Below are 14,871 nucleotides of genomic sequence, written 5' to 3' on the forward strand. Positions count from 1 at the left end.
TAAAATTTTTAATTTGCTTTACATAAACATATGTAAAATGGTAACGTTTCTATTTGTTTGTTTTGCTTTTTTAAATAGAGATTTGCTTGTTTTTTTTTAGTTTCCTTCCAATGAAAGATTACATTTTTCGTCTTTTTTTCCCACACTGTCTGGATTTTACCATTGACACATGAAGTGTTGCTGTTATTCAAACTTCTGAACTGCACTCTTTCAGGAAATGTGCAATAAACAACACTACAACATCTCCAAACCCTCCATGTCTCACAACATGTATATTGGTGATGATGTTTGGCAGCTTAACTTTTCATTCCTTTTTTTTTAAGCAAAATTAGACATTTTCATGTCAGTATAGGAAGGTGGTTCTATATCTGGCTTGTCGCAAATTATTTTACGCAGCACCTTCACTATTTGGACCATTGTAGGCAGGGATTTTAAAGAATCTATAATTTGTTCTTTCAACTGATGACAAAGAAAAATCTTTCGAAAAATACTATATTATGATTGAAACTGCAATGAAATGGCAAAACATATAAATTAACATGTTTTTTTCCCTTTTTTCTGCTGTGCTAACCCTTTTGTAATATAATTATACTCGATTACCAAAGTAAGAATAAGGAAAGTGTTTAAAATTTCTAAATGATGACTGGGCTCCATAAAGAAAATTGCCTGTAAGCGATGGAGCTCGGATAAGTAACAGAGAACATAATAAATCTAGCCTAGTGGGTTGCTGTAATTAGAAAGTTGTCCAGCTGTCAGGAATCCTTCCTATTTTAATTAAGAGCTGCTGGATATGCATGAATGCAGGAGATTACAGCATACTTTGGGTCCTATATGTTCACATCTTTGCTTAGTCACTGGATAGAAACCTCTTCACTGATATGGGATATTTTTATATTTTGTTCGTGAATTTTTTTTCATCTGTGTTTAATGTTTGGGATGCTTTCTCTTGTTAATCTAGTTCTTCAATTGCAGCTGTATTTTCTGCCGATATTATAAATGTAGTGATTTTTGCTGTAGTAGGACACAATTTTTCATGCACGTAATCATAAATTTATAAGTAAGCAGAATCATTAACATTTTTTAATATGCTGTTTGCCAATTTTTCTTTGAGTTTTAAATTAGAAACATTGCATTATAGATATAATTAGAAAAGCACTCTGAGAGTACAGACCTCCACCAAGCTCATTTCCAGAGCTCATTTCCACTGACATATTGTGACTTCCGCCTTAAGTTTATACCGGTATTCAATTCAATTCAGTTTATTTATATAGCGCCAATTCACAACACAAGTCATCTCAAGGCACTTTACAGTTTAACCAGATCATACAGTCAAATTGATTCTAAGTTTTCTATCTAATGAAAACCCGTTGATTGTATTGACTCATTGACTCAAATGCAATCCGTCACACCAAGCATGCTTGTAGCGACAGTGGAGAGGAAAAACTCCCTTTTAACTGGAAGAAACCTCCAGCAGAACCAGCCTCAGTGTGAGCGGCCATCTGCCGAGGCCGACTGGGGTTCAAGGAGACAGAAGCAGAGGCACAAAAAGCAGCTGTAAAAGGCGGCCCCGTTCCAGGAAACACACAGCCAGGCAGACGAGCACTGAACCAGCTCCCATGTCAGAGGATGAAGAGAGCACATCCAGCCAGTCACTGTCAGAGAAACAGGACTACACTGGAAAACAGGCCGATCTCCAGCATCTATAAACAAGGGTGTTGATGGAAGCAGCACAGCTGATATTTCTCTCCAGGATGGTGTCACAGCCAAACAGGAACAAATGAGGCAAAGCTAATCGGAGAAAAAGCAGAGAGAGCATAACGTTAACAGCTTCTGCAGAGTAGGAGAATACTGTAGAGAGGGAATGAAAGAGAATGATGAAATAGGGGGCCCCTATGTCTTCCAGAAGTCCAAACCTATAGCAGCATAACTATAGAGATAGCTCAGGATAACCTGAGCCACTCTAACTGTAAGCTTTATCAAAAAGGAAAGTTTTAAGCCTAGTCTTAAAAGTAGACAGGGTGTCTGCCTCACAGACTAAAACTGGTAGCGGGTTCCACAGGAGAGGAGCCTGATAACTAAAAGATCTGCCTCCCATTCTACTTTTTGAAATTCTAGGAACCACTAGTAAACCTGCAGATTGAGAGCGAAGTGCTCTTTTAGGAACATAAGGAACAATCAGATCTCTGATATAAGATGGAGCTTGGCCATTTAAAGCTTTATATGTGAGAAGGAGGATTTTAAATTCTATTCTGGATTTAACAGGAAGCCAATGAAGAGAAGCCAGGATAGGAGATATATGATCTCTCTTTTTAATTTTCATCAGAACTCTGGCTGCAGCATTTTGGATCAGCTGCAGTTTTTTAACTACAGTTTGTGGACTTCCTGATAGTAAAGAATTACAATAGTCCAGCCTCGAAGTAACAAATGCATGGATTAGTTTCTCAGCATCACACCTGGACAGAATATTTCTATTTTTTGCAATATTCCTCAGATGAAAGAAGGAAATTCTAGAAACCTCTTTGATATGAGATTTAAATGACAGGTCTTGATCAAAAACAACACCAAGATTTTTAATTTTATTATCTGAAATCAGTTTAATCCCATCCAAATGAAGTGACTGGCTAATCAGCTTATTTTTCAAAGACTCTGGTCCAAAGACTATAACTTCTGTTTTGTCTGCATTCTGAAGGAGAAAGTTAAGAGTCATCCAGGTTTTTATGTCTTCAAGACATGCCTGTAATTTATGTAATGGGTTAGCTTTATCTGGATTTATAGACTGATATAGCTGGGTGTCGTCAGCATAACAGTGAAAATTAATCCCATGCTGATTGTGAGCATATATAAAGTACTGATTGTGAGCATATATAAAGTAAAGAGAATTGGTCCTAGCACCGAGCCCTGTGGTACTCCACAGGTAACCTTTGAGCATGAGGAAGATTTGTCATTAACATGAATAAACTGAATTCAATCAGATAGATAAGATTTAAACCAGTCTAGCGGTGTACCTTTAATTCAAACAAAATGGTCAACTGTATCAAATGCAGCACTGAGTTCCAATTCACAGAATCTTTCGAAAAAGTCCTGGATCCAGATTGTGATCCTGATCGTGATCACCTTCTCTGAAATTTTCAGTATAATCCATTCTTAACTTATTAATCTATTTTAAAAACAGACAAACAGAAAGACAAACAAGACAAATGAAAACCTTCCTTCCTTGGTGGAGGAAAATATTAAAAAAAATCTTTGCACACATGTCTTCAGTATATTCTTATCTACTGTATCTCTTGCTCTGCAATTCAGACATGAATTGCAAACCAAGCATTAGTCATTGGTCTGACCTGTCAAACCAATTAAGCCATGACTTTCCATTTTTTCAAATGATGCACTTGGTTATTTCTGCTCTTACATTATATCTCTGCTTCCATACATGAGTTAATAGAGGCAGATTAGCCCTCTGACTTTGTGCCAGTGCTGCGCAGCAGTATTCACCACACTGTGCTTTAAAATAGATTGGCTTGTATACTCTTGTTCCTCTTTTCAAGAAAATCAAAAGTAAGGTCAGCAGTATGGATTAGTAAGTTTAGTCGATTAATTAAGTGTGGATACAGAACAATACAGCTATGGCACACAAAGTAAATAAGATTAAACAGAAAAAGGAAATCTCTAAATGAATAGGATTGTAAATAAAGCAGATTATAGAGAACATATGAACCGTCATTTTGCCAATTTAAAAACATTGAAATTCAAAGATTTGGTTGACTTTAAAACTACTCAATTGATGTACAAAGTAAGGAATAATTTGTTTCCAGTACATATTCAGGGTCTATTTTTGATGAAGGACAGTGCTTATGATCTTGGAGGGTATAAAATATTCAGAAAACGCAAAGCAAGAACAAATGTAAAGCAACAATATGTACCTTCTGTTGGGGATGATGTATGCGGCAGACTATATTAGGACTGTCATGATCGGTTTAAGGAATCTTAAGGAATCTGACCCACATGCAGAGAAACCACTCAGAGAACACGGGGAAAAGTTTAACAGGTTTATTTGATGTAATGTAAACAGAGGTTTGATCTGGAACTCGGTGAACTGGTGAACAGGAACTGGAAAGTCTGAAGGGGAGATCACAGAGATAAGTTAAGGGACCGTGGGAAATGAGACTGCAGCTTGAATTATGCTGGAGAGGGACTCATGTTTGAGGGGGCTCTTGTCAATCCCTGAATCCAGTCTGTGTGGGATTATCCAGAGAAGGGGGAACTCATTGGAGAGCAGACAGGTATACTTATGTTTGACACAGAAGAGTAATGGAGCGTACTGTCACTTGGATTTCCAATGGGGACTTGAACGGATCATGTGGAAGTTTTCCCCTGTTCAGGGTAAACTCAGTAATTCCTTCCAGGGGGAGAAGGTCCAGGTATCCAGTTTTCACAGGAAGGCTTCCTGCCGAAGAGCAAAGACAAAAACACATAAGACTCAGAGAAACAAAGCTCAGGTTAGACTCAGCTAATCTCAGCTTGGCCAGAGTACCCAAAACTGGCAAACACTCTGGCATCGAGGTAGTGACAGCCCACAGCTCAAATACTCCAGTAATGAACCAACGAGCCGCAGATGTGCAGGGAGGCCCAACGAGGACAGGGCACCACCTGGTGGTGGAGAGAGAAGAAACATACAAACGACCCACACAAACTGGATTCCTAACAAGGAGCTTAAAGACTGTACAACATTAATAAGGTTTAAAAACATATTTATAAAAAATGTGATTGAACACTATGAACTAAGTGAATGTAATTAATAGCCGGAGGATATTGGCTGTACTACCTTTTTCCCTAACGCTATAGTAGATTGTGTATTATAGAATGGAGCCATCATTTTTTTTAAGCCAAGTGTAACTTGGTTTTGGAGGGTGGGTATTATTAGCTTACTGCTTCTGCCAATAAAACCTTTTCAGACTGTTTTTATTTTTAATTTATATTACAAGGACATATACTATCCTTTATTGTATACTTGTGTGTGAGAAAATCAAATATCATGTTAAAATTAGGTTTACAAAAATATCCATTTTATGAATTCCTGTTCTACAAGCTAAAGCTTGTTAGTTTGTTTTATTTTTGTAGTTTATTTTATATGTTTACTTTTGCTCTTGCTTTACCTCAAAATGAGTTAATACTTTACATCAGAAAGTATTGACCTATTTTTTTTTTGTTATTGGAGTAAGAGTATCGGCTCCTTCCTTATTAGGGATTTCATTTTACCTCCTACTGGGACGGTTCTTGATGTAATTTTGAATACATGTTGCAGTACTGAAGACGTTTTTTTCTGAGTTCTTGTTATGCTCAGTCCATAGATATCACTTGAGTGCCGAACCTTTTCAAGTGCTGGTCCTTCCTCAGTGAAGGCCCTTAGCTTTTGGGGCAAAAGGCAGAACGGTGCCCTAATTCTTTTATATGACTGGCTGGTCCGTGGAATGATGCTGTCATGCTACAAGGTTTTCTAGTCAAAGCCCATGAGATTTTTATTTTCACACTGCTCCAGTGTTTGCACAGAAGAAGAGGCTCTGGAACGTTATTTTTCACAACTTGGGTTTCATGCATACATAGCACCTCAGGATGTTAGAGACTTCATGATGAGTTCCATAATGGCTGCTGTGTGGACTTGATCATAGCAAATGAGCTGAATATTTATAATATTTTTTTTGTAGAAACCAACTGGGAAGTTGCATGGCAGCGAGGATGTAGTTCATCTGTAATATTTCTTAAGTTCTGTTATGGAGAAATACTTGCTTGGATGCTGCACCAGCTGATATTGAGTTGATCTATATCAGTTCAGGAAATTGCTTATTTTATCATAGTCACATTCAGAGAAAAAAAAAGCATTTTTGTTTGAGATAGTAAAGATAAACTATCATAAAACACACCATTGCAAATTAAATAAAAAAGTAAAGCAGTGATTTTTTTGTTTTGTTTTGAAAGCCAATAATCTTCAAAATCATAGCAAACATGCTCATCTGGAATGCATGCAACGCAAATAAGTTAGCTTGTATTACTAACTAAGAACAAGTAAGGTATTAAACTGTTTGTTTTTTTTTTTTGTTACATCTAGAAATATATGATTGTTTATTTAAACTAATAGATACTATACATGCTTTTTTAATACATAGCATGCAAAGAAGTGCACCTTTCTTGAATCCTGTAGCTATTAAGATGCACTTCTCATTATTTTTGTTTTCTTAAATTCTTAAATGGTTGATACCAAATCATAGCACCACCACTAGTGTTTACCATCCTCAGAAAATACATGTATATTGTAATACTAAGATTCAGCACTCTTTATATAGTTACTTTCACCAAAAATAACAGATTTTGATGTTTAAAGCAGGTGTAGAAATCCCTCAGTGGCGTTTTCTACACATCCTCAGGGACCATATGGTTGTTTCCTTGCTGCTGAGTTCTCTGTCTATTTTATTACCACACATGCTTGCTGCCCATAAATTAGAGAAGGATGGAAAACATTTCTCAGATTCATTTATAATTCAGCTCTACTGATTAGAGGAATTGATTTAAGTATTTAACATAGTTCATTCCCACAGCTTTGATGGATTAATTTAGCTTATCTGTCAACATTTAATTGATCGTGTAAATTCAGAATACCCTTGTATTGATAAGCAATTTGTTATGTTAACTATAATGGATGTGTTATTGAGCCATCGACTTATTGGACTTGCACTTTTATGCTGCAACCAAAGTGAATAGAGACAACTAAAATTAATAGGAAATTCCTGGGTAAATATGACATTAAATGGAAATCAAACACTTTCATTAAATTGTTTGATTAAACTTGGAATCATAAAGTAACAAGAAGTTTGATTTAAATAAAGGTATAGTTTTCTCTGAAAAGGAATTATGATTTATTTAACTTTAGAGATATTCTCTTTGACTAACAAGTTTTGGAAGGAAATTCAAAGGTTAATTGCCAACTGCCAGCCTTAATTTAATTGTGTTTTCAGTCACATATTATAACCCTTAATTTACTTCTTTTCAAAATGTAAAGAATAAAAACGCTCTCATGTTCATTTTGCAGCCATTTCCTTTTGTCCTCATGAGAATTGATAATGATTGCCTGGTCTGATACAGTTCCAGTGTTTGGTGTAGACGGTGGGATTAAATTAAAGAAGGTAAAACAATGATTTGTGCTATCAAAGACACCTTGATCCATTGCTCAGCCAGTGTTCCTCCTAATCATTACGCTATATTTCAGAAGTTGCAGAATCCCATTAAAGGGTGCTGCTCTGGGGAAAGATGAAAAAGGGAGAATGATATAAAACAATGTAGAAGAAAAAAAAAATCTATATTTGTTTTTACAATATACATAATATATATGGATATAATCAATGTAATGAATTACAGTATGTTTTAAAAAAGATATACAGGTTATTTTAATATATTTTGTAAACAGGAAATGAAGACATTAAGGTTTAATCTGGTACCCTACTCAGCTTCTATCTTTCTGCTTTCCAGTTAATTGTGCCAAGAGACGTTTGCATCACTGAAATTGTTGTAAATTGTGTTGCCTCCTCTGGCTGATTACACTAATAAAGATTGATAAAAATAAAAAAGACAGCTCTCATTAGTGTAGAAATTGCATTTTTAAAATCTGTTTTTCACTCAATTTAAACAGGTAATTCTAAAATAAAGTTCAATTAGGAAAACACCACAGGTAAACTGATAAGGGGCTTTAGCAGAAAAAAAGACTGCATTTGACTGATGTTTAAGTTTATTTGGTATTTCCCTGATTTGCTCTAATATTCTTTTTTTTTTTCAGAATACCTTTAAGTTCAAGTCAGAGAGTGATATCCACTTAGCAGAGCATCACAAGCAGGTGTTGTATGATGGCAAATTGGCAGGCTCCATTGCCTTCACCTATAACGCCAAGGCCACAGATGCCCAGCTTTGCCTGGAGTCCTCCCCTCGTGAAAACGCCTCCATCTTTGTGCACTCACCACATGCCCTTATGCTTCAGGTAAAATGCATCACTTCTCCTCTGTAAAAAAACATCTGAAGCAATCATACAGACACCTTTTTCTTCATGCTGACTAGAACAATTCACAAAAACTGTACCTAAAATAGTTTTTTTATTTTTTTTATTTTATATCCTCACAGGATGTGAAAGCCACAGTTACACACTCCATTCACAGTGCCATCCATTCTGTTGGTGGTATCCAGGTACTCTTTCCACTTTTTGCTCAGCTGGACTTTCATCAGTCAAAGGACAGCCAGGTGGAAACAACGGTCTGGTAAGTTCACATGTTGATACCACACAGAGCACAACCTGCCTTAATGCAGTAGATAGAGAATACATGATGCACTTGACTGAACATTCTGTTTGGCCCTATGAATGGGATTAAGATCCACTGTTTGTGTTTTTTTTTTTAGGAATAGCATGTGTAGCTTTGAGAGAGAACAGTTTGTTCTAGAGCCTGCAAAGGGGTTCGTTGTTGCAATTGGTTTGAATTCAAGTGTTTGATCAAATGCAGTATGCCTTCACAATATGATGCATATTGAGCTGTATAAACATATCAATATAATGTAATATAACAAAAAGCAGTTGTTGAAGTTGTGAAAATGTAATTTAATTTAAGCCCAATCAGGACCAGTCCTGGGTGCCCTGCAGCAATACGGCACCAGTTCACTATAAAGTAGCTCCTCTGTTGGATCAGACCCCCAAGCCGACCTTCATCCCTCATGTGCATCAGTGAGCTTGGGCCTTGACCCTTTCCCTGATTTACCACTGGCCCTGGAAGGTTCACTTTTAAATGAAACTGACATCTGAAGACTGGGAGCAAAGCATTAAACAAGCTTTGCTGTTTCAGACATGCATCGACCTTGGCATGTTGAGCCTTTCAGATTTTCTCAATCTAACAAAACATCACCATAAATAAGAGTCATGATGGAAACATTACCAATGTTATCCTGTTGTGCCTGATCAATCCATATTAAAATTGAGAGATTCCTGATTTCATGTTAGTCAGACGTTATATTACAGTGCTATAGCTAAGCAGTATGTTGTCCCTTAACCTTTTAGATAGGAAAGTCCTTTAATGCATGGCAACAGAAAATATTACTCTCAGTAAGCAATTGATCAAGTAATGTTTTAAATAAAGTTTTATTACACCGTATACTATAACAGTGTTTCTGAAGCGGTGTTCTCTATTTTCATTAATATTTCTTCTCTCATTTCTCTCATCCTGAGCTTGACATCCCAGCACTTCCATGTTGTGTACTGCATGGAATCTTAGCTCTACTTTAATACTGTGATAGTTTAATGACATGGATGGATGCAATAGTGGCCACATAGCTGCACAAATCCCTGATACCCTAAGCTCTCTGCCTCTGACGACTCCACTCCTCTCAGCTCTCCAACCCTCTTCTCCTCTTGTCAGTATGTTTTCCTCTCTGGTTCACAGTGTGCAGCCCTACCAAACACTGAGCTTTGTCGTTGCTTTAAGATTTAGTCCCTCTGTAATGCCTGCTGGGCTTTGGAGTTCAAAGCTTTCGCAGCAATTAACTCCCTATTTGGCCTAAGGGTTTGCTGAACTCAGCAGCATGTACGGAAAGTGATTTTTAAAATATCATTTTAATAATAATTTTCTTTGATTTTTCTTGCTGCCAACCTGAATAGAAAGAAGAAAAAGCATGCTACTCTGTGCCTTTTTGCAAGTTTACAATAAAACTTTGTTGACTTAACTTTCTACACCAAAACATGCAAAATTGACTGTGGTACTGTTTTATTTTTTTCTACACAGAATCTGTAATCGTATCAGTGAATGTCTGTTTAAACTGACAATGCAGCAGCACACAGAAAACACAAATAAGAGTTTGCCTTCTTTGTATATGGACATTATATAGGCAAGCCTGCCATGAGTGATTGTGGCCTTGTTTTTGTTGAGCTGGAATGGAAACCATTGATTGTGAGGGAAAGCCGATTAAAAAGTGTCACCAAGCACTACTGTCATGAAGCCAAAAGGCTTCATCTGAAAAGCTGCACAACAAAGAAACAGTGCATTCACTGCAATGCACTGGTCCTTTGAAACCGCCAATCCCAAATGAACACATAGACAATCTTTTGGAGTTCTTCTCAGAGTCTACCCCCTGACCCCAAGGGGACTGACAAACCCAAACTCACTTTTCTGGATTTAAGGGGGATGAAAGGGATGGCTTGAGTCCCCAGCTGATTGCTGACCTCCTCTGAAAATGACCTTGTTGTTTTCTTCCTTGCCTGAACTGTCTTCTCATGCCATAAAAGCTCATTTAATGTTGTTGTGTTTTTTTTTTTGTCAGTTTTACAGTAAACAATAAGACAATCTAATCTGCTCAGTTTTAGTAGATTAGATACGATTCACACTGAAAATACTTGTTAATGATGTTATGTTTATGTCTTTTTTTTATTGCAGTGCAACACTCCTAGCTTTTTTGGTGGAGCTACTAAAGAGTTCTGTGGCCATGCAGGAGCAGATGCTGGGAGGGAAGGGCTTCTTGGTGATCGGATACCTGCTAGAGAAAGTATGGAGCCAATCTCATCATTGTTATACAGACAGGCTGAATCTGAATAAATTTGGATATTATCAAACACTCACTCATTTATTACACAAAGAACTTGCAAATATTACGCAGTTTTTACCAAAGGATGATATTTCAAGAGTGTTATTGTTTTTATTTTTGATGATTATGAGACCAATATAAATTAGGTTTTTAGACTATATTCACTTGACCATTTAGCCAGTGATACATCTTGCAAGGGTAGTAAGCAAAAAAAAAATTGTAAAAAGTTATGGCTATTCAGGGTTTTGTATACAAATGTATTCATTACAAAGTTAAGTGGAGGTTAAGGGAGTAGAAAGTAACCACAACCTTGGAAATATTGTGAAGCAATCAAGCATTTGCAAAAGACCTGAAATCGCAGTTGCATTAATGCCACAATGCATTGACCCAGTATCTGATTCAAAAAAGGCTGTAAGTACTGAGTACTGTGCAGTGCATGGACATTCTACCCTTTAAGAGTTTGTATATTTATTAAAGAGATAATTAGATAATTCATTGTTATCAACAATAAAATAAATAAATCAATAAATATCTTTGTCTCGTTGCAAAAGTTCTGAATACGCTATTCTATCTTTAACCCTTTTCTTTACTTTATTATTTATTTTTGAATGTTAATATTAATTTTTTTTGAAAATCACCTATATTTATCTGGAATTTGAATTCTTTTACAATTCAAGGTGCTGCACCAACTTCTAAAGTCTCTCTTTGTATATTTGCTCTAATTATAATGCGTAACTTTAGCATACAATGCATACATTGGTAACGCTTTCTTTTTGAGTACATAAATAACCATGTAATAACATGGTAATTACATAGTAAGTTACACTATATTACTAGGTAACAAGGAACACTTTCTGGAGAATTTTGGTAAGTGCTGTGTTTCAAATTTTAGGCAGACAAGGCAAAGTCAGACTGCTTTGATTTCAAAACGTTATTACCAGGTAACAGTAATTTTACTGAGAGCAATAAATTAATGTGTAGAATGCATCCAGTAGAATGCAGTTTATTACTTGGCATTTAACAGAAAACCAAACCTAAAAGACAGCAAGCCAATCTTCTTAACTAAACTTGATTTATATTTAACTTGAGTTCAGTTTATAATGCTCTAGTTACTTGATCATATGTGGCTAATAATAGAAAATGTTATGTGGGAACCAAATGGTAATTACCCACCAAAGGTTTTCCATGTTACATAGAAATGTACAATTGTAATAATGACATGCAGGTAATTACTTTGAAATTATATATCTTAATTTTGGGGTTATTACCAAATAAAGTTTTTCTTGTTACCAAGTAATATAGTTTGACTTACTGTGTTATTACAAGGTTATTGAATAAAATAAAGTGTTATCCAGACATTATGTGAGTATTCCAGTGAATACTCTTGTTGCCTTTCTTGTCTTGGTATGCCATCTCATTTTCCATTAAGGTGGACTGTGTTTTGTCTCTACTCTCAAAGCCCTGTCAGCAGCCTAATCTTCGACTGCCTGTGGCAAAGTCCTGTATGTGTCTTTGAAATGAACAGAGGAACATGTCCCCCTCACTTTCTACATCAGTCTTTATTTACCCGTTTTGTGATGCAGATCCTAGCAGCAGGCATCCCTAGAGTGCTGTCTCTTTCAGAGCACTAAGATATGACTCCACTTTGTCACTCAGTGACTCGCCTGCCTGCTGGCTTCAGATGCTGTTAACTAACAGACTGACATAGTCGGCACCTGAGAGCTGCCTTTTTTTTATTCCCTTCCCTCCTGCTGCCAGGTTTCACACTTTCACATATCGCACCATCTGTTCATGATCTGTTTATGCCACAACTTCCATCCTCCTTTGGCCTTAATTTTTCTGTCTTCCTTTCTTTCACAAAAAAAAAACAAAAAACACCTGGATTGACAAGTTGCAGGCGGGAGCTGTAATACTAAGTGTCACATGTAGAATAGTCTTTTTAAGGTCCCCATTTTATGCTCTTTTTTTTCATTTTATCACATAATGTGAGCAGCTGGCTCACTAGATCCATTTCTCAACAATGTTAGTGTGATAAATTGATAACTTATTTTCTAAGAGAAGAGAAAAAAGAAAAAAAAAAGAAAATATTTCCCCTGAAAGGATGGATAAAATGTTTGTTTTATGCATGGTGCTACAGTGGGTAGCACTGTTTTCTTGCAGCAATAAGTTTCTGGGTTTGATTCCTGTGACTGTTAGGTTCATTTGCACCTCTAAATTGTCCTTAGGTGTGAGTGTGTGCATGTGCATGGTTGTGTGTCTGCGTGTTACTGTGCTGACCTGTCCAGGGTTTACCCCACCTCTCGCCCATAGACTGCCAGAGATAGGCACTGGCCCCACCCCCTGACAAGCACTAAGCGGGTGAAGATGGATAGTCTGAAATCCTCACACTGTGTGTTACAGTTTCAATAGGATTGATTGCCCCTTATTTACCACATAATGACTATTACTTTTTTCCTAAAAAAGGATTGTCTCCAAAAAGTTACAGTCATCTGTTTAGTAGTGAGCAAAAAAGTGTGACATGACTGATCAGTAGTGTGCAGCAAGGATAGGCACTACTACTCTTTGCTCTACATACTGCAGCCTTGTTTCAAATTAATTGAAAAGCTCAAGTTCAGCTCAAGTTTTTTAAATGATTCTATTTGCTGTTCATTTCTAGTATTTCTAAGTCAGCTAAAATCCTTTACCTGTAAATTGAAGGGATGTCATTAAATAGGAAAGGCCAGTTTATTTGTATAGCACAATTCAGTACATGGAAAATCCAAAGTGCTTTACATGAATTAGTTAATAAAAAAGAAAAAAAAAAATGAAAGTAGAATATAAGCAAAAACATTTGTAAAAGAACAACTACATCTCCTCTGATTCTTTTCTATATAATACACATCAAAATACTAACATAAATATTTTTTGTTGTTTTTTATGATTTTCTGGCTCTCTTTCCAGTCTTCAAGAGCTCACATCACCAGGGCTGTGTTAGAGCAGTTTCTCTCCTTTGCAAAGTATCTTGATGGCCTGCCACATGGAGCACCCCTGTTGAAACAGCTTTGTGATCATATCTTGTTTAATGCAGCCATTTGGATCTACACCCCAGCTAAGGTAAGCTCCTGCAAGTAACAATATGCAAAGCAAGAGATTTAAACTTTGAAACTCTTACACTGTTCATAAGTACTGCCTTTGGAAAAATTGGTTGAACATTTGTATTGCTGCTGATGAAATATGACTGCAAATGTGAAAAATATATGTAAATGAATAGACGGTAGAACAGGTAAAACTGAATTTCACCTTTCACCAGGGTTTAAAAAGAGCTATCGAACCACTGCTAAATGTCCCTAAGCTCAAAAACAAAGAGGAAAACATTGCTTAAGCCATGTTTGGCATCAGGAAGATTTGTTTCTAACATTGTGCAATTTCTTTTTCTGTCATTAAAAAAAGTTATACAGTATGCCTTAAATAGGACACTTTTAAGAGAATAATGTCAGCATGTGACATCTTTTCAATACATATACTTTATTGAAAGGTTATTGTTATACTCGCAGTGTACTTGTAAACTTCTAAACTGTTTGGGAGATTTTTCACTTACATTTAAATGATGACCCATAAAGTAAATATAGACATGCAAAGCATCTGAGTATCTGTGGCAAATTGAGGAGATTTTATTGGATGACCACAAATATGTAAATAAGAATATATTAAAAATGGCTAACATGCTTAGAGTTTAATACGTTAGCTTCAAAATGAAGAGATAAGTTGGATAAAAAGTGAGAGAAACAGATTTGTAATGAAGTACTGTAGGTAAAATCACCTTTAGTAAAATGGTGCGCTTTTCCTGGTGCCAAAGTTGCGTAATTCAACTATTTGTCCCATTCTGCGAGCTACAATATTAACGAAAGCTGCAAGCTGTGTGACTTGCATTACCACAGGGGAGTCCTGCCATTGAGACGTTTTTCACTGCTTAAACCATTAGACAAAAGAGGGGAAAATGCACTTGGACAAAAAGCCCAGATTGAAGGAAAGGACTTTTTGGAAGGACTGAGGGTGGAGCTTTGTAACTCTTTGCATTCTCTGTAGGTTAACTGGTGAGATAATTTTAAGTAACATGAATTGAGTTCAGTGTTTTAAATCAATTATCTATACCAAATATCCAGTGAAATGTATTATCTTTTTATTAAGCGCCAATTTGCAGTATTGGTATCAAAGTGAGAGATGAATGAGAAGCACACAGATAGGTTTAGAGATCGGTAAAACATAAAGCTAAACTGCACAATTATTTTACATGTG

At 36.3% G+C, this 14,871-nt stretch overlaps 1 protein-coding gene across 1 annotated transcript in view; it reads left to right on the forward strand.

Moving 5' to 3' along the window:
* LOC107092093 (neurobeachin-like) overlaps positions 1-14,871 on the forward strand; it is a 238,477-nt gene that overhangs the window by 66,607 nt on the left and 156,999 nt on the right. The window contains exons 9-12 of the mRNA XM_015386380.1: positions 7,820-8,017; positions 8,158-8,291; positions 10,449-10,557; positions 13,537-13,689. Coding sequence (XP_015241866.1) covers positions 7,820-8,017; positions 8,158-8,291; positions 10,449-10,557; positions 13,537-13,689 — 594 coding nt within the window. The remainder of the gene's footprint in view (positions 1-7,819; positions 8,018-8,157; positions 8,292-10,448; positions 10,558-13,536; positions 13,690-14,871) is intronic.

This window comes from Cyprinodon variegatus, unplaced genomic scaffold, assembly GCF_000732505.1.
Source record: "Cyprinodon variegatus isolate N-32 unplaced genomic scaffold, C_variegatus-1.0 Scaffold367, whole genome shotgun sequence".
Taxonomy (NCBI): domain Eukaryota; kingdom Metazoa; phylum Chordata; class Actinopteri; order Cyprinodontiformes; family Cyprinodontidae; genus Cyprinodon; species Cyprinodon variegatus.